We start from the raw sequence: 19,571 nt of genomic DNA on the forward strand, positions 1-19,571 counted from the left end.
GCTTATTGTGGCAGGCTATGCTTAGTAATGGAACCCAGTTATCTTTACACATCAACACAGAATCACAGAAGGGCCTGGTTTGGAAAGGACCTTAAAAGTCCTCTAGTTCCAAAGCTCCTGCCACAGGCAGCAACACCTTCCTGCTGTTTCTCATCAGGTTTCTCACAGCCCCTTCCAGCCTGGCCTTGAACACCTCCAGTGAAGGGGCTGCCCACAGCATCTCTGTGCAACATCTGCCTGTGCCTCATCACCCTTATAGATAAGAATTTCTTCCCAATATCTAATAAAACCAGCTTAAGGCCGTTCCCACTATTCCTGCATGCCCTTGTCTCTCTGCAGCCTTCCTGCAGGCTCCCTGTAGGTAGGGGAAGGGGTTCTAGAAGGTCTTCCCAGGCCACCAAATTTGTCAGGCATGATTTGTCTTTAGTGAAGGCATATTGGCAGTCACCAATTACCACATTATTTATCATGAGCCTTAGCACAGTTTCCAAAAGGATCTGCTCCATAATCTTGCCAGGCACTGAGGTAAGACTGACTGGCCTGTGGCTCCTTGGGTCCTCCTCTTTTTCCTTTTTAAAAATGAGGGTTATGTTGCCCCTTCTCCAGTCAGGGGGAGCCTCCCCAGAGTGCCATCACTCCTTGAATAGGATGAATAGTGCCTTAGACACTTCCTTGGCCAGCTCCCTCAAGACCACTGATGTACCATATTAAATGTAAAACATTGCTGTTCCTATAATTTAGGTCATGAAATAAAAAAGCCACTGTTGTTACTTTAGGTTTTAATAATAATTTTCAATGACATGAAATAGTTTGATTATCACAATCTACCAGTGGTCAGTGATGTCAACTCAGAAAAAATGCTTCACACTCTGAACAAATGGCACACAAAACATACCTTTCATTATGCATTTTAATAACTGGAAGTAATTCAATTCTGATTTTTATACAACCAATTATACATTAACATGTACACATACTCAATTCCAGTCACAGTGTATACATAGTTTTGAATCTGCAGCAATATAAAATTAGTTCTACCTGTATATATATGTGCAAGTCTGAATAAATCCTGAGTCATTTTAAAGTACTATTATTTAAATCCTGTAAATTTTAACTGATGCAAATAAACCTCAGGTTTTACAACTATTGTGAAGAAGCTATTTAAAAAACAATATATAGCACTTTGCATCAGCTTTATGCATAGCTATGAGCTCTGTACAGTGCAGAGTTCCGTTTCCAGTCTGAATGATTACGAAATCTGAAAAGATGCTGACCATGTTATTTGGTAACTATTGCTTCCTTTGCTTTTTTAATAACGGTGAATGATTTGTTCAGCCTCCAAACAACTAAGTATGGAGGACTCTGACAGGGTTTAAATTATATTCTTCCTGGTGCATACATTTTTGTAAGCATTCAAGTTACCCAGGCCCTTTAATTCTTCTGAGAAAAACTATACAATTATACAGTCAATACTCAGTGTATCTAGAAGGGAAAGAAAATGAAACAACAGTGGAGTATGATCATTACCTTAAACATGACACTGTGCTATAAAGAAACAAAAGAGGAACTGTTCTTTAAGGAACAGCTTGGACAGAAACCAAAAGGCCACTCGGAAACCCTCTGTCAGCGCGACACACTGCCATGGTAAACATGAGACGCTCTCAAACGGCCAGAACAAATTAACTGAGCAAATGGGAAGGAAGCACTGCTGCCAAGAAGGGGATCCAAACTCATTACAAGAGTCAGAATCTTTGTACAGTATCAACAGACCAACTTACACAGAAATGTCTGTATGCCCCATGCCAGGAGAATGCAGGCACTGACTTGGGAGCTGGTAAAGGACACAGGTTAGAGTGGGGGCATGGCTGTCCCGAATTGGTGCTGTTTGGATGCACCTTTCCAGGTATGGAGGAGACACATGTTTTTTCTTTCCCTCATTCCTCTTGCACTAAAGTGAAGGCAGCACTCCAACTATACTCCTCCAGCATAAGGATCCTGGCCCAAAACTCAGCTGGTCCCATGGCTGCTGTAGTCAAAAACGCCTTTCCTGAAGAAGGGTGAGAATTCACAGATGGTGTATTTTGACAATGTTAGGCCCACTTTATCAATGTTCAGTGGAGATGATGGAGATTTCAGCATTGCAGAGAAAAAGCTCCTGAGGTATTTCTGTGGAATAAAATATAAAATGTCATAAGTTTACTTGATCAGATTTATTAGAACCACTTTGAAAAATTAAATGAACAGCAAAAACCCCAAAAATATTTCCATGGGATGTGAACAGTCCTTTCAGTATCCATCAGCATTTATAAAAAAGTCTACTAAAATGTCTGTATTAAGCTCAGGAAAAGCAGAAAAGAAGTGTTTTCCACTTCCTTCTTATGCTCAGCTTAGCAACTCTTTTATTCTGTGGTTGCATGATGCTTCCTAGTTTTTTCTGCAGTCATGTGATCATGACATGCTAATACTATTGTCTAGCATTAGCAAACACAGCAGGTGCAAACCTCAGATCCTGCTGCAGGATATTCACCACATATGGACACAAAAGGACTTTAAAAATCTTTCCCTCATAAAGCTTCCACAATCCTTGCATTGATTGGGGTTTGTTTTGATGATGGCTATCTGCAGAAAGATTTGCATGAATTCCATATTATGTCAGAACCAGTATCTTTTCATTGAGTTGCCCTCAAAATTTCCTGGGTTTTTTTGGTTTTTTTTTAAGATCTTACTAATGAGAAGCACATGGGAGACACTTCCTTTCCTTCCCATAAGTTAATATTCACCAACCACTTGTAAATTGCAGAAATTGGGGGATGTACATTAACAGCTGGTTTTCACAAACCTGAAAAAGCTTCCATTATACGTGGGCTCATTTGGATGCAACTTTCCAGGTATGTGTGACTTAATAACTTATATTTATAACCTTTGAACTTTTGAACAAAACACTAGGCAAAAGGTTTGATGAGAGAGATACTACAAATGCATCCAGTGTCACCCAAACACCAGCAAGGGAAATCTCATCTGGAGCGCAGGGATAAACTCCTTTTCTGTACTAAACACTGACCACACTGACCACAGAGATAACTTTCGAATCATTCACTGGTCTTGGATTCCATGGGAAATATATTTGCAAGCCAGAGAAGCACATTCTCCTCTGAAGAACACAACATTTAGTTATTTGAATGCAGCAGCTCTGGGGTCATGGAAGTGGTTTGTTCAGGAAACTGTCCTAATTATTCACTCATTTCTCAAGAATAATTCCTCCAAACTATAACAATCTGCTATCTTTTTAAGAAATCAGCTGTTTCAATATTACAGAAAGAAGAACAACAAACAAAAAAAAAGCAAACAACAAAAAGCAAACAAAAAAAGCAGCTGAAACAAAAACTATTCTCTTGGCAGAAATTATGAAACTTTCTATTTCATTCAGATCTGCCACAGGTTGCATTAATGTTGATGAAAAAAAAAATCATTACAAAAATGCCTTCAAGATGAACTGCAATAGACTAAGAGGTAATTTGAAGTGAGAAACAGAGAAACATTTTTCATAATTAGTTCTCAAAGGAAGGCTCTTTACAAAAAGTCCCAAAACAGTAATTCCTGAAGGATGAATATGGCAGAAAATTACATGTAAAACATAGCATTCTGTTAGCATTTTAGCACTGTGCTGAAAAGTTACTGCAATAATTCTAGTTTATGACTACCAAAGGCTCAAAGGTACCAAAATATCTCACTGGACACATCAAAAGACCTACTGCATTCACCTTGGTATGTATGGCCAGATAATTGACTGTCATGCCTGTTCTTTAAAGCCATTACTCATTGTTTTGGCATGATAGCTCTAATGGCAAAGTAAAAAATCCCTCTGCTCTAAGCATACACTTATGTGACACACAAGGAACAGCAGGTACACTTCCACATCTGTGCTCCAGAGTTGAGTGAATATCACAGATTCTCTGAACACAAAAAAGATCCTTGGGAAAAAGGCAACAAGCAGATACTAACAGATAATGATGGAATTAATTTTGTATGAAGGTTTCCTGCCATATGGCTTGACATTATGTGCTCTTCAACAACCACCTCTGAACAAATTAGCCATATTATAAAACCCAGATCTGCATTTACCCTGTTTGCAATGCTGGTATGTTAATATAGCCCAGAGCTGCTGTGCCCTTGACACATAGAAGCTGTTGCTTCATTGAAATACAGGCTGCTCTGCCCAAAGATGCTGGCTGGGAGTGTTCCCCTGTAGTGAGGAAACAGTGACTGATGGCACAAGTGCTCACATCACAAGCAGTGATCAAAGGGTTGTGGCAGGGCACTGCAGGGGAAGGCTGTTCTGTCCTGTCAGCTGCAATGGACAGCAAAGTGGAACAAAGTGACAGGAGAAAAAAGAGTGATCCTTGCCATGTATGGAAAGATGCTTCCCAAACTCAGATGTGACAGGGAAAGGATGAGAGTCACAGCAAGTTGGGAGAGGGGCAGGAGCACATCAACACCAAGTGCCAGAAATGATGAAAAGTTCCTTAGACATCCAGAAGAGACTCAGCATGGATTCTGCTGCAGCCCAGGAGGCCACTGCAATCAGCTGGAATAGGAGCAAGGCTGGATGAAAGGATCTCCTCTGCCAGCACTCAGTGGACAGGAGGAGAGCTGCTTCCATATCTTTTGTACTAAAATCAATTTCCAGCAGCAGATAAAATTTTTGTCTATTTACAGAACTTTTTTGATGTGTCCTTGAAAAAAAATTTCTTAGCAGAGACTGGCAAGCTCAGGATACCTTCACAGGTCCAAATTTTATACATATTAATGACGTGATTTCCTACTGATAGCAGCATTGTCCCTGGCATGCAAATCACTGTGTAATAGCTACTAGGTTTGTATGATTATCTAGGAAAGAAAAAACTAGTTAACTGCCAAAATATTCCAACAAGCTTGGTTTTATTACTCATTTTTGTTTGTTAGACTCTGGCCATTTGTTCTGGATTATTTAGTCTGGTAATCAGTGTTCTTCTAAATGCACTTTGGAGTTTTCATTTCACTAATGGTATTTAACCTGCTATGCTGCTGGTTTGCTGGAAAATATCCTAATGATACATTTGTAAACAGCTTGGTGTGAGGGCACAAGACCCTGGCACTGAAACAGAGATGTAAAAATGGGCAACTCATACATTGATCATGTTGCTTGTTCTGGCTAAACACACACTCTCAGGAACACCAGCTTAGAGAACAGAAATACTCTGCATGTACAAAACAAGGATAGAAAGCCAGGTCAAAAACTCATCCAAAATAGGAAAAGAAGTGGTGTTTGCCCTCTCTGAAGGCAATACAACCTTCAAGCCCTCTAACTTCAAATTTATGACAGCTGTACCTGCAAGTTTTAACTCTGCAAATGAAACTAAAATGGAGAAAATGGTATGAAGCCCAAAGGCTTTTCTTTCTTTACCTAGTCTGAGTAGTTTTCCCTCCCTTTTAATTATGTGAATAGCAAAATGGAAAGCACTTAAAAAGCTTATTAAAAATCATTTTAATAGGGTTCACCTTTTTAGCAATAGGCCAGTGCTCATCTTGTGCTCATCTTGTGCTCAAGTTTTGTTCACAACAAAGTCATTCTAATCATTTTGGCACTACTTTGTGATGTGGGGACTTCATAATTTTATACATTTTAATGTAAAGCCATAACTTAATTTAAAGTTATTAAAGTTACTACAATCAAAAAGCTTTCTGAAATGTGAAAGTCCTCTTATCATCCTTTCAATTGTGGCACATTAAAGAGGAATTCAGTTCAGTGACATTGTTCTCCTAATCCATTACTAACAGTGATAGCCTCAGAGACCAATAGCAGAGCTTAGCAAGAATTGGATTTTTTCATTAAAATTTGGTGTGTTTAAAAACTCATCAACTCTGGTACTTTAAGAAAGTAAAAACACTCGAGCTTTTGCTTTCATACTGCTATTTCTAGAAATTTCCTAAAAAAAAAGTCAGTGCTTAAAATACTTTAGGAGATACATTTTAAAATTTGCATTAGAAATACTACCTGCCATACAATATGCCAGAGCTGAAAGCACCAGAAAGTTTAATAAGATAAATCTTACAAGGCTTTGGGGATCTTTTTAGACAACAGCTCCTTTTCTGTGAAATAATATCACCCTTTCAAGACCTACATGTCAATCAGGCAGTAAAAGCTTTACCACAAGGTCACAGAAAATCACTGGTGAGAGAGGCAGGACTTGCTCATCTTATTTCTAACACAGGCTCCTCTCTCCTTTAATATAGATGCCAGTTCCTCCCTGCACCAATCACATAATTATTCTGTTGGCTAGTGTTAAGTGCTGCAGTCTTAAAATCAGATCTTGATTTGAATTATCCACAGAGCAAAGCATACACAGGTATCACAGCTCTTTCCATAGGATACAAATCCGATTACCAAAAAACCCCCAAAGCCAGACAGACTGAAGCACATTCCCACAGCCTAAAAAAACACATTATGTTGTAATTAGGTATTTGCACAGTCAGCTCTTCCCAGGAAAGACTCTACCCCAAAGCAAGCAGACAGGCACATGATTTGTTTCCAATCTGTGATCACAAAAACAAGGATCTGTTTAAAAGGCAAGGCAAAGGGAGCCTGCTGGAATGCAGAAAAGAGAGGGCATGTCCTCCTGCATTTGTCTCCTAAAAAGAAATTGTTGGGTATGTGCAAAGGAAAATCAACATTTGGAGATCCTTCTCCAAATTAACCCATTTTCTCTATTTTGGATATTTTCATTGATATGTTGGAAAGAAAAAAATTACTTCCAAGGTGGTTTTTCAAAATACCAAATACTGCAGAAAAGCCAGCTGTTGTGTCTAACTACATCCTACTGCCAAAAATAAAGCTGGGCTGAAATGGCACTGACAAGTGGTGGTGTCCCACAGGGAAAGGCCCTTTCTAGGGATATGTTTTATATAGAAAGTGGTAAGAAAATATGCAAGTTTCCAAGAAAAAACAAACTTTTCATTGGATCTGCTTCTTCGTTGTGGTTTTTTTTTTTTGTTTTGTTTTGGTTTTGGGGTGGTTTTTTGTTTTTGCTTTTTTTTTCCTTTTTTGGGTGTTTTTTTTTACTGGAAAAGAAGAATTAAGACACTTTATAGGGAGGTAAGTTAGGATTGGAATGTAGAAGATGGGAACTCATAGGAAAAGGGCTGCAAGCTACGGCAGCTCTGCTTCATCCAGTACATGCACTGCATCTCAATCACCAACCAGGACTGGATTATCTGGGTCAGATACAAGGACAGCCATTAGCCACAACACAGAAAATTAATTTACAAACTGAGCTCCAAGGGAGCAGGTTTTTTTATGTGACATATCCCGACATTACCTGCCTAGGCATATTCAGGCTCATACAGAGTATGAGGTACCATTGCTTTGGAGGACAGAAATCCATAATTATGGGGGACCGTACCAGACAACAACTACTACCTTCAACCTCCACCAATTCCAGATTCAGATCAATTCTCCACTCACCAGATATAACTTGCTCAGAAACATTTTGGTCTTTTGTGGGCTTTTTCTTTTTCTAATAAAGAAAACATGAAGCTTCAATTCTTTCCCCCAACACCTTGACATATATTGCAAGATATTATAAAGCAGATTTGAGTAAAGTAGGTGAGCAGAACAGCATGTGATATTCAATATCACAAGTGATATTTCAAGCCCCTCAGGAAGTATCTAATGTCACCTGTGGATCTGAACACATTTATCTCCTGCACATATCCTCAGGTCATTCTGTGTGGCTGTGATTTCAGAGCAATGGGAAAAGACTTACTGCCTGGGAGACTACCTGGTGCCTGAAGGATCTTATTTCTGTGGAAAAACTTGGAGAGGAAATGTCAGTAATTATGATGGGATCACCTGGCCCATTATCTTCTGCTGAAAGACCCAGATGGCTGGGCTCTCCTTACGAAAAACCCTGCAAAATTAGACACTGTCAAAGCTCTGCAAAGGTTCCTTGAGGAGTCAAATTTGAAAACTGCCTCCAGAATGTGACTGTCCCTGGTACCAGAGACCTTGCTCAAGTTGCAGACAATTTGTGTATGCACTTTGTAGGAGAATAAAGACAGAACATGTCTGAAAATGGCAAATCACGACTGCAATAGTCACATTGATGCTGGGCAATTTTTGCCTTTTTTCTTTTATATATTCTCTGTACTTTTACACATTTATTTGTAGCTTTGTAGCCTATTATTGCGTTCACAGCTAGTTTTCCCAGTACTCTTCCCTGCCCTAACAGGCAGAAAGACAAAACACATTGCAAAACCTCTATCCTGTCTTGGTTCTTCTTAGGAAACAAGGCCAAGAAACAACTCTTTGGGACATATTTTTCATAAACTAGTTCAGTTTACATCTAAGGGGAGAGGATTCAGAAGGGGCTTTAACTGGGGGGAATTGCATCACCACTAGCAAAAGGCTACATGGTTAGTTAACACCAGAGATTCCACTAACCCCTGGATACAGCAGGCAGAGATAAAGTCCCTGCCATGCATATGAGAGGTAAGTTAGGAAAGAATATTTGGATTCATTCTGCCTTGAGCAAAGGCAAGCCTGTCCGTGGGATTGTTTTTGCTCAAGGACTTGGTTACACTTGGTGGGTTAAGCAGAGGGATGGGGAAACATGTTGTGCACCTCAGGGGGATTTGACTAGGGGTGAGAACAGCCTGTAAGGTTGGAATGTAACACTGGCTGCTGAATGTCACTGCCACTGCATATTTTGATTATCAGGGACAATTGTCCAGTCACATCAGTCATGGACCAAATTAACTCTGTCCATATCTGGGGGATGGTCAGTGACCACTGAAATTGTATTTATATATAGTTATATGTAAATATGTATACATACATGTGTTTACAGCTGAAATGTATTAATTTTGGTATTAATCAGACGATAAGGCATAAGGGATGGAATGTCCTGGGGTAATCCATAATGTTATTGCATTCCATATCTATCTGTGCCCCCCAATATTGTTACTCTATCATAAGACTATGGAAAATGAGATCCTTGTGTGTGGAGGGGCCATTATCATGGGTGCTTTTAAAACTGCCACTCTCAGAAAGCTTCCAGCTTTTTTTGCCATGGGGTATTTGCTTTATGGGTTATCTGGTCTTTGTTAGGCAATGGCTTTCCTTCCCTTTTTGGGTTCTCTTTTCATTTTTTTTCCTCAGCTCAGAAAGTTAGGAGTTTTGAGCTGCCTTGGGGTGAATTCCACAGGCACCCTCCATACAACACTCATTTGGCCATGTTTAGAGGTACCTAAATGACTCTGGAACTAAGCAGGCAAGAATCAAGCTTCTTTAAGCAGCTAAATTGCACTAAAAATACCAGGACTAAGATTTTTAGCCTCTTGGGAAAGTCTCTCTATGTTTTCCATGCACAGCATAATGCAGATTCCTTGAATCCGAGTTAGTTTCCTCCAGAGTTGTACAGGTGAAGCAGATTTTATCTCTACATCTCCAGAAGTGCTTGAGTGACACTAAAATTTAATTTTACCCAAGGCGGTACTGAAATTTACTCAAATTCATATACCTTTTTGAATTTTCTTAAATTCAAAGCAAGCATTCTGAGACATGCCAGTTATGATTCCAGGTGAAAATGCTCTCTCGGGTTTTCAAAACCCACACTATTCATTATAGCTGTTTGGAGCACTTTTCTGTGCAAGTCTAATGGCATGAGCACATTATGCTGAATTACTATTATGCCACATCAATTGAATCAACTTCTTAAGTCAGTCTACATCCCAAATTACAATCTTATTCTGCCTATAATTTGTTTAAAATCCACAGGACTTCTTATTTCTTACAATGTCTGCATGGTAAAAGCTTACATTTATTGGCTTTAGGCAGCTCTAATGAAAACTGAATTGCAGGCTGGCAGGGAAGCAATAAAAAGGCAGCAAGGGCCATAATTTACAGGTGGTCTATCAGTGTGAGTCTTCTTTGGAAAGTGAATGACCATTCTGAAAAGGATCAAAACAGACCTGACTAGTGAAGGAAACCAATCTCTTCTCCAGAGCACAAGTCAGAACAAGTCCTGTCAAAATGTATTTAGAAGGAACAACAGGACTGAATTTAGCATGCACCCTGGGCCAGTAGCGTGTGACAGTGTGTCACCTGCTGGAGTGGGCTTGGCAAACACTACCAAACAACCTGACATGCATCACCCTCTGCTTCCTCTGGTGAAATCCCATACTGGAGGATGACTGACACGCTTGCTTTGGAAAGGGGTAGTACCAGATTCAACCCAGTGTCCTTGGCTGACCACTCCTTTTGTTCATCTGCCCACAGCTGTATGTGCAGAGCCATTAATGGAGATTGTGATGGAGGTACACAACTTCAAAACTTAGTTTGTAGGAGTATATTGGGAAATTTAGCCCATCCTGACAGCAAAACACATTATGATGTGGAGCTAAACTGGACCTCCAACTATATGCTGCTCCATTTTCTAAACTTACTAAATCATGATAAACACACCTCCTTATTTTCTCTGAAATATCTAAAAAGGAAAGGGAAAAATAAAAAGGCCTTTAAATTGCAAATCCTATTTAATTATTTTGTTGTAATGGAGATAAATATTTGGTCACAAAAGATAATTTTTGAGGTAGGGACCTGAAGATATACACCTAAAGAAGAAACACCAAAATTCTTCTAGAGATATGTATATTATGCCAAGTTACCTCTAGTAAACTCTGCAGAGCAAGGCTTCAGACCTGATTTTGAATTAGGCCCAGAGTTTGAGCAAATGAGACCACACTTTCCATTCCTTTTGCATTCAGCAGCCTGTTGAACTAGAGCTTAAAATTAACTCATCCAGAAAATAACCTCAGGCTATTGTTCCTTCTAAGTGACCATCTTTATCAGGTGTTTTGATTACAAGAATAATGTCTTGCATTGTTGTGGGTTAGATGAAGGTCTACAGTATTTAATCAAAGTAACATTTTATTGGTGTGGGATCAAGGGCTGACCGATGTAAAGTTCTGCTTCTTTGTATCTCATGACTGTAACCAATAAGTAAATTTAATTTTATTTATTCATTTTTTAAACCCAACAGGGTCTCACACAAGAAGCAGAGCCATTCAAAAATAAGACTAAACACTTTGCTGCTGAGAACTGCTGCAACTCCTCTTTGAGGGCTGATGCTTCAAAACCAGAAAAGCTAAGTGCCTTGGGCTGCCCTAATGATGTGGTGACAGATGGGAACCTGGCATGTGAACTTGCTCTCAGATGGTTTACTGCAAAGTCTGTCTGCCAGCAAGACTTCAGTGCTGTGCTGAAAAGCAGTTATTTTTGCTCTTGAATTTTTCAGTGGTTACTAGAGAATATGAAAGGCACCTGGTACAGACTGACTATGCCTAAATTAGAAAATGATCTATGACATGGATTTCACGTAGCTGATATTCACAATAAGGCCCAGCCTTGTCTTTGTCTTTGTGGATGCATCTATGCTCTTTCCTTCCCTGATCCCACTGCATCCCTATTCCTCTAGTGGGAAATTAAAGCCATCACTCCAAGATATTGCATTCTGTAGCTCAGAATATTGTATGAAACAATCCTCTCTAGGACTATCAAACACCAACATTTGCAGCAGTTTGCTTTGGCACCAGCATTCTGGTGTGCATTCACATCTGTGAAAAGAGAGAAGAGTTTCCTTTTATTCTCCAGTAAGTATCAAGTTGTATTCTGAACTCCATCTGAACTCCGTGTGTTCTGAACTCCATCTTACCTAAATTCTGCTAAGAACAGTAATTACCACCACACTGTCAGAGGCAAACATTCATTCTTTAAGAGCCAGGCTGGTGAGCAGCTAGATAAAGCTTCTTTTAGAAAGCTTTGGCATTAGGGATGTTGTAGCTGATGCACGTGTCCAATAAATTTCCTTTTTTAGTAATCACTTTGAACAAACATGTATACAGTAGCTTTGAAAGGTCTTTGTGACTAGTGTCAGTCAGGAAAAAAAATCAAACAGAAATGGTAATTCTAACCCCACTTGACAGGATTTTTGCAATACAGACATCAATTCACCTATAACTAGCACAGGTTCTCTCAGTTAAATATATTTAGGAATGGGGCAGTGAAACAAAGACTTGTGGGGAGTACTAATGAAGTCCATACTGAATATTCAGGTGATTAATAACCTAAAATCACAGTACAATGTTTCTGTCCTCATGACTTCAAGGAAAACAATGTCTGAGGCAGATTCAAACATTCTGTTTGCTCAAATTTGTTGACAAATATTTTGAGGGTTTTTTCCTTCTCAGACGTTTTTATTGCTGGCTTCCACTATTAATTAAAAAACTAATAAGACACCTAAATAACAAGAATCAATCCAAGTTAAATAAAAAGGTGCTATTTCCATTATTTCACCTTTTCCTTAAGAACAAGATCCCTGAAGCCATCTCAGCATAATGTTACTTTTAAAGGGGAAACATGACACAGCTAAATTTGCCTTAGTAAAAAAAAAAAAACCTAGAAATCATCACCTCCAAAGGAACTCAAGTGAAAATACGAACTAAAAACTAAACAAAGGATTTGACTTCTAAGTTAATCTAATTTTGGAAGGTTAATTTTGGCTGAAGGTAACAGCAATATTTCAGCCAGTTCAGTGTCTCTGCAATACCTTCCCCAGACAGTTTTACGGATTGGACAGCAAAATTGAATTATGCAGCTCATTCAAGATTTATTTCTGCCTCCTGCATTAACACCTATCATTGAAATCCTCACCAGCAGACATCAGGAAGTGAGAAGGACAATTATACTATTAATTTTAAATAAATTGAGCATGTCTATCTTTTAAAGAGGTTCAAAGTGCCAAGAAAAAAGAAGAGCAGAGGCGATGCCAGGAAGATGTATATGCTTCTAGAGAACTTGACACAGGCTCACATTACCATACTGTTAACAGGCTGACTTTTATTCCCTGAGCTCTCTAAGTGGCAGCAAAAGACAACACATGACTCCTACTGACTGCTGAGCTTTATTTCTAGATCACAGGATATTCTGAATTGAAAGTGATCCACAAGGATCAAGTCCATCTCTTAATGGAATGGCCAGCTTGGGGATGGAACCCACAACCTTGGTGTTACCAGCACCACTCCAACCAACTGTTGATCCCTAAAAACCCCACCAGAGATTTTGCTTGTTTCTCCCCTTGCTGTCTGCAAACCAACCTGGGGAAATGCAGCCCTGAGAGCAGGGAAGAGGAAACAGAGAACAGAGACAAGGAGACAGTCTGAGGCTTGGGAGAGTTTGTGTTTTCCTTTAAGCAACAACCTGTTCAGATTTTGTTGGCATAAAAGCTGTTTTTTTTCTAAACACACTGGTGACAGCAAGGGCAAGAGAGAAAGTCCATGAATGCAAGGGTTCTGACCAAAGAGTCAAGAAACACAGCTCAATGTGCTATGTCAGCTTAGACTCCTGCCCAGTTTCTCTGGCTGTACAATGGGAAAACAGGGCTAAAAATAATCTTAATTACTACAGCAAAGCATGAGTCTAAGAGAAGAAGAAAAAAGAATAGTCAGGGGAATGGTATGATACAGAAACACAGTATTCATAGATGCTGGGATTTCAGGAAAATTTCTTTTTAGTGTCATTCACAGACCTAGCAACTCACCAAGGAAATAAAGATACTTTGCAGTTAAATTGCAGACACATTCACTGACTCAAGTATTTCTTGTGGCAAGTACTTCCTTTACAAAGCTTTTCCTTAAAAAATACGAAAAAATGAATATACATAATCTGAATTCACTTTAAAAAAGGATCCTATACGCTTACCTACTGATTTCTATTTGCAAGAAAGGATAGATACACAATAACTTCTGTTCATTAACTTTACTCAGAAGATTTGTTGGCTGTGTCACTTAAGGCAGATTTAAACAAGCAAGGTCGGCTCTGAAGTGAAATTACAGTCTTTAAACTGCAAAACAATAATTTTACAGTTTTGCCCTGCAACATGTTCCTGATGAAAAGCTAAATTAATAGATTGCAATAGGGTATTTTGGGTAGATAATTTTAAATGCAATTTAGATGTTTTCTGTTAAGATGTATTAGGTAAAAACTTGCACATTATTTTCCAAAGCTCTATGGTAATGTCAAATACAGTTCAAAAGACTTGATACTATACCAACATACACCAAAGCAAAAGCATTTACAGTGCAACTACATATCATGCTGGAGATCAAAGTTGAATTCTCAGGTTCATCTCACACAAAAATACTTCATGTAATGTGCTTTCCTACAAACAAGGCAATGTGAAGCTTTCAGTTAGTTAGCATTTGTACCAGCAAACATAAACAAAATAACTTAATGTTATACACAAACCTTGAACTTACTGTGATTTAAAAATCACAATCCTTATAATTTTGGGGCTCTCTGGATTCTTTTACTCCAAGTAATTTCACCTCCATTATGATTAAATAGGCCCACTTCTAAACCCAGGCTGAAATAAGGTAACGCTACATCTCAATCTTCAAACAAAACAAACTCCACAACAGCCAGTCCCCCTGATTCCTGGGAATTGTTGCCTGGAAAGGTACCAAAACCCCACTGTTCTTCTCAGTACTTCTACTGTGGCAAGAATCCTAGAGATGATATCTAGGAAAAACGAAATTCTTCCTGAACTGTCTTGCAAAGGGACAAATCTAATTAAGCACAAGGAACTGCAGCTCCTAAGAGATGACCTGTGGGAAGCACTGAACTACCCAAAGCTATTTCAGTGCAAGAAGTTCAGAAAAAATGATATGGAGTTCCAGCCTATTTAAGACGCATGAATACCTAATGTAAAAAATGTGTAAAGAAGAGCAGAGCAATTTCTTCATCACCACCACTAGGACAACCGCTCCACTAATAATCTTACATCACAGAATATTTGTTCAGAACACTTACTGGACTAATATTCAGGCTGTCATTTATTTTCAGCTCAATAAAATTGGTCTGCTAGCTGTACTTTGCTTTTCCTAAAAATGCTGAATTAGCCATTAGCTCTTGACTAAGCAAGTGGAACAGCCAGACAAGCTTTTATACCCTACTACAGCTATACCAACACATAAACTATGAAGCTGGAAAGAGATTGCAAAGGGTTTTCAGCAAATCAAGGAATAGGATCAGGTGTGAAAGTCAACTGAATACAAACCATAATTCTATTTGATACCAAGGTCAAACACTCTCACCTTCCACCTGACCAAATTCCCACGTGATAAGCACACTACAGTCCAAAAGCCAAGGATCCAAGTCCCTCATAGGGACAATCCCTCCATTTACCCCTCTCCAGTTACACCACTGACGCACGCTCGGGGCTCACACTGGACTGAGGACCACAAGGCATGAAGAGGCAGTATTTGAAACAGAACTGGTGCCTGGGCCATCTGCCACTATTGTGGCATGACTGCCACTTTCACAGCACAGCCCAAGACACTCCTTGAGCCTTCAAAGCATTACATGACTTTGGAAACCATCCCTGCTTAGGTGGTTTCTCTCACTCTTCACCAAGGAGGCTGCAGCTGTGGGAGCTCTCTGGCTATGGGCAAAGCCAGAGCAAACCACTGCAAAATATACAGTGAAAAGAAACACTATGGTTAGAGATCTAGACATCAGGAGGTTTTGATCAGCCTGTTGCATTGAATTCCTCATGGCAAGGATGGCAACATTTGCTTGGCTCCTCATCCTCTTTATTTAACTTGCCCTTAGCCACAGGGGATCTTCAGTTCCTCAGCACTGTGAGTTGTCAGGACTGCTTAGTGGAATGGCCAAGGGGCATACAGCAAAACATATTCATGTGAACAGTTGCCATATATTCTTCTGCTTGCAAAATATATAGGTAATAAAGTTTTAACAACCTTAGTTAAAACAGATACAATATAATTTTAAATTAACACCTGGCTGTAGAGCTGTACTGCATGGCCATGATCAAAGCACTGCTATACACAGCAGTTTTAACATTAAAATCATTACAATAAAATCTGTTACTAAACCAATGAAATGCCAGAAAGATTAAGAGATTAATTTTTTACTGGTAAAAATATGCAAATTGAGTACTAGACTGGAATATGGGCATGCCTTTATGGTGTCTATCAAGGATGTGAAAGAAAAAAATAATTCATTTTGGACTTCATGTAAGACAGCCTGACATCAGAAGTCAGTGGGAGGATGTTTTGTTGGTAGATCAAAGAAAAGGTGAAGTACGTAGAAAATTCAAACCACCTAAGAAAATATTCCAGTTGTAAGCAATCTACTTTTATATTAATTTCTCTAAAGCTCTACCTAATGCTATTTTAGCTCTACAAAGAATATAATTCTTAATGACTTGCATGATCAAGTAATCCCCATGTTTCTGCAATACAGTTGCAGGGTGTACAGCTTAGTCTTTGATCATGCCTCTTCTTCTTCCCCAAAACCCCACCTCCTGCCCCTGGACTGCAGTAAAACATGCATTAACATAGAAATACAAAACCTAACGTGTGACAGGAGTTCAAAATCATACTATCCACACAGCACTGTAGAACTCCTAAAATAATTCAAGCCCTCAAACTCTATAACTTGTCCACAATAAAATTATTTTTTAAAATTAACTGAAAGAAAAAGAATACGTTCACAAAGCTGGGTTACAAAATAAAACTCAAAGATGCCTAAATATCGCTTTAGTTCTGTCATGAGATATTTGGATATACTATGATAAAATGGTACATCTCCAACTAACAGATTGCATTTAAAATAGCAGTATTTTTTTAGTCTTGTCTTGCACAGAGACCAGCTGTCTACAGTGAACACTTACCTCACCCACCACCTTTCCCCCTTAAATAAATCCATCTCCTATGAACATCTCTAAGAGTTCCTTTTTTTTTTTTTCCTAGATTAGGAGTAATTTATTTTTTAAGAGATGTTTCCTTACTTTGCAATGTACTGCTGCCATCTCCTGTGTTAAACGAGGCAGCAAGTAACTTGATACTTACAAACAGGCTATTTAATGTTGATCATATGGGAATGGCTTCTGTTGCTCCAGCAGGGAGTACTCCTCCTAAACACACAGCAGAAGCCTGTAAAAAGTTGGTATTACCTCTAAGTGACACCGCCGTTCTGCAATCACTCGCTCATCCTTGTTTCCAAAGAGCTTCTTTGGAGGGAATTCTAAAGTGGCAACCTGGAAGACATTAAAGGATGAATCAGCATCAGAAGTGACAAGCTCAAATGAGAAAATTCTGTTTAAACTAAAAAGCAACTAGGAAGAAGAAACTGCCAAATATTCATGAGCGACACTATACGCTATTAGTAAATATCATATTCTACATTTCTATGAGGTTATTGCAATCTGCTCTGTAGTATTGCTAAGATAAAGATGCATTTTGTCATCAGAGAGTGACTGAAAGAAAATTTAGGAATTGGACCACCACTGTTTGCCCAAAGAAATATTAAAAATTTGCAATCCAAATGTGCTGTATCATATAGGAAGTAAACAATTTCTGCAGGAAAATGTATCTTAAAAGACTACATTTAGTCTCTGAAAATCTGTGGTCTCCAACTGTATGGTAGTGCAATTTGTCTGGTTTTACTTATATTCTATCATGAATGTAAGATCACTGGATCTAAGAACTACCACTGAAGTCATGCTCTGGGAGATGCGTTGCTGGACTACAGCCAACACCTGACCCAAAGCTTTTGTTGTGCCCTGAACTACCACTTCTTGTATCTCAGCTGCAGCTCAATGCCATTCAAACGTGTGTCCTGCTGGGAGCTGACAGCTTCAGCTTCTGAAGAGAATTCACACATGCAGGCAAAATCCTGCTTTATCACACTGAAAAGAGAAAAAGGCAACGGCACAACAGCTAAAAACAACTATTCAGATCTCTACTTTTAGTTCTTCCAGAGAGGTGTTCAAAGCTATCTGCTGATTTCTTTTTCCATCCTATGGGGGAAGGGGGCCAGGGAGAGAGAGAGAAAGAGAGTGAAAGAGAGAGAAGGAGGGAGGAAAGTGCCTCCCCTTTTCTATACCAATAAATAAAATACTTGAACTAATTAAAGCCAGCTATGTCTGGAAAGCACACTAGAGACTCAAGAGTTGGTAACAAGTACCACTGAACTTGGTCTGCTAAGCCACGGCTGGAAACAATGCAGGAGAAAGCAGGTCCTCTCCCCATAAATTGTGTTTGCACTTGAAGGTAAATCAAGCCCATTTTTTTCCCCAGCACTCACATCATGAGATAGAATAATGCAATCTCCCACTGGAACTGCTGGAGTTGTTTTGCAGGTGAAATCCCTCTGTAAAATTGCCTCCTGCATTAATTCCCCAGGTTGTCTGATGATATTGAACCAGTAAAAAAGATGCATCATTTTCTAGTCTATAAGCACATACAGGACTGCAGAGAATTTACAGCTGGTTACAGGGAGCAGACATACACTGATTTAAATGAGGAGCTCCATTATTAACATCGAATGTAAGCATCTTTAAAATACAGAGGAATTCTGCAATACAAATGATTTATTCCCACTCTCTGGTTCAGCTCCAACTTTGATAATGTTAAAGAAATGTCCAGACATCTTAAAATGACAAAACTGATGTGGGGCACCAGAGAACATGGAAGAGATGTCTGCTCTCCATCAATCTTGCCAGTATGTCCCAACTATATTCCTCAAATTTCTCCAACCATATTCTTCTCAGTGTGCCTGCTTCTTCACGTTGGCAGGACAAACACAACCAAACAGTATCACATTATAATGTCCTGGGGACTTATTTTCACTGCATTACTCTCTTCTTCACCTATAAATGATTCTAAGTGCTAATATTTTCAAGGACTTCAAAATCCCACATCTGCAGAAACTGCATTTTACTAAATAGTACTGCATCATGACACTACCAGGAACAACTACCACCACAATCCCCTCCTGGCCGTAGGAGATTGTTTTTTATATTTATTTGCTAATAAATACTTTCATTATAGAATTTTAAAATAGTGTCTATTAAAAACCAATTTGCACAATGAACCTATCACTACAGCATCCTCAGACCTACTCTGTGGAGTCAAAGCAAGGTCTTAAATCAGGAAAGATTTCCTTATCTAAATTAAGTTCCATCTGAACAGGAATTTGGGGACTAATTCTACATAACTTTGGGATGAGCAAGCTGTTTTCCTAAGGTCTCTGGGTGTATCTTAGGAGAAAACCAGTTGTATTTTATAAAACCAATGTGTTTTGTTTTGTTGAACAATTTCAAACAGAAATAGCTACTCACATTGCTTTAACATTTCTTAACTTCCAAGTCACTACCATGCATATATCTCTGAAACTAAACCAATTAAAGTTCATTACTATGTCATGAATTTAATATGCAAGACAAAAGTCTCTGCCAGTAAACTTTGCTCTGCAATGTTCAAAGTCATAGCACGTACCCATTTGAAAATCATGAACTTATTGCTGGTCAAGAATTAGGGATCTGCATACTTTGTACGTAATAAAAGCCACCAGAATGTCACTGTGCCAAGTTATTCTTGACATAGATATATAAAGTTAATATGTTTGTAATATGCCAGTGTTGCCAGTGTATGTATAGAATATACCTATT

The 19,571-nt window shown here is 38.9% G+C and overlaps 1 protein-coding gene across 6 annotated transcripts in view; it reads right to left on the reverse strand.

The window, feature by feature from the left end:
* Positions 1 to 896: 896 nt before the first annotated feature.
* Positions 897 to 19,571, reverse strand: part of KIF16B (kinesin family member 16B) — a 136,717-nt gene continuing 118,042 nt past the window's right edge. For 4 of the 6 annotated variants that reach the window (XM_041425096.1, XM_041425095.1, XM_041425094.1 and 1 more), the window contains 2 exons: positions 17,073 to 17,156; positions 897 to 2,166 (listed from right to left, as the gene is read on the reverse strand). In XM_041425096.1, coding sequence (XP_041281030.1) covers positions 2,008 to 2,166; positions 17,073 to 17,156 — 243 coding nt within the window. In that variant the 3' untranslated portion in view covers positions 897 to 2,007. Of the gene's footprint in view, positions 2,167 to 16,968; positions 17,157 to 19,571 lie in introns of those variants that run through there. The other 2 variants (XR_005954141.1, XR_005954142.1) reach the window with 2 other exon arrangements.

Source organism: Onychostruthus taczanowskii, unplaced genomic scaffold, assembly GCF_017590055.1.
Source record: "Onychostruthus taczanowskii isolate IOZ18803 unplaced genomic scaffold, ASM1759005v1 scaffold87, whole genome shotgun sequence".
NCBI classification, from domain to species: domain Eukaryota; kingdom Metazoa; phylum Chordata; class Aves; order Passeriformes; family Passeridae; genus Onychostruthus; species Onychostruthus taczanowskii.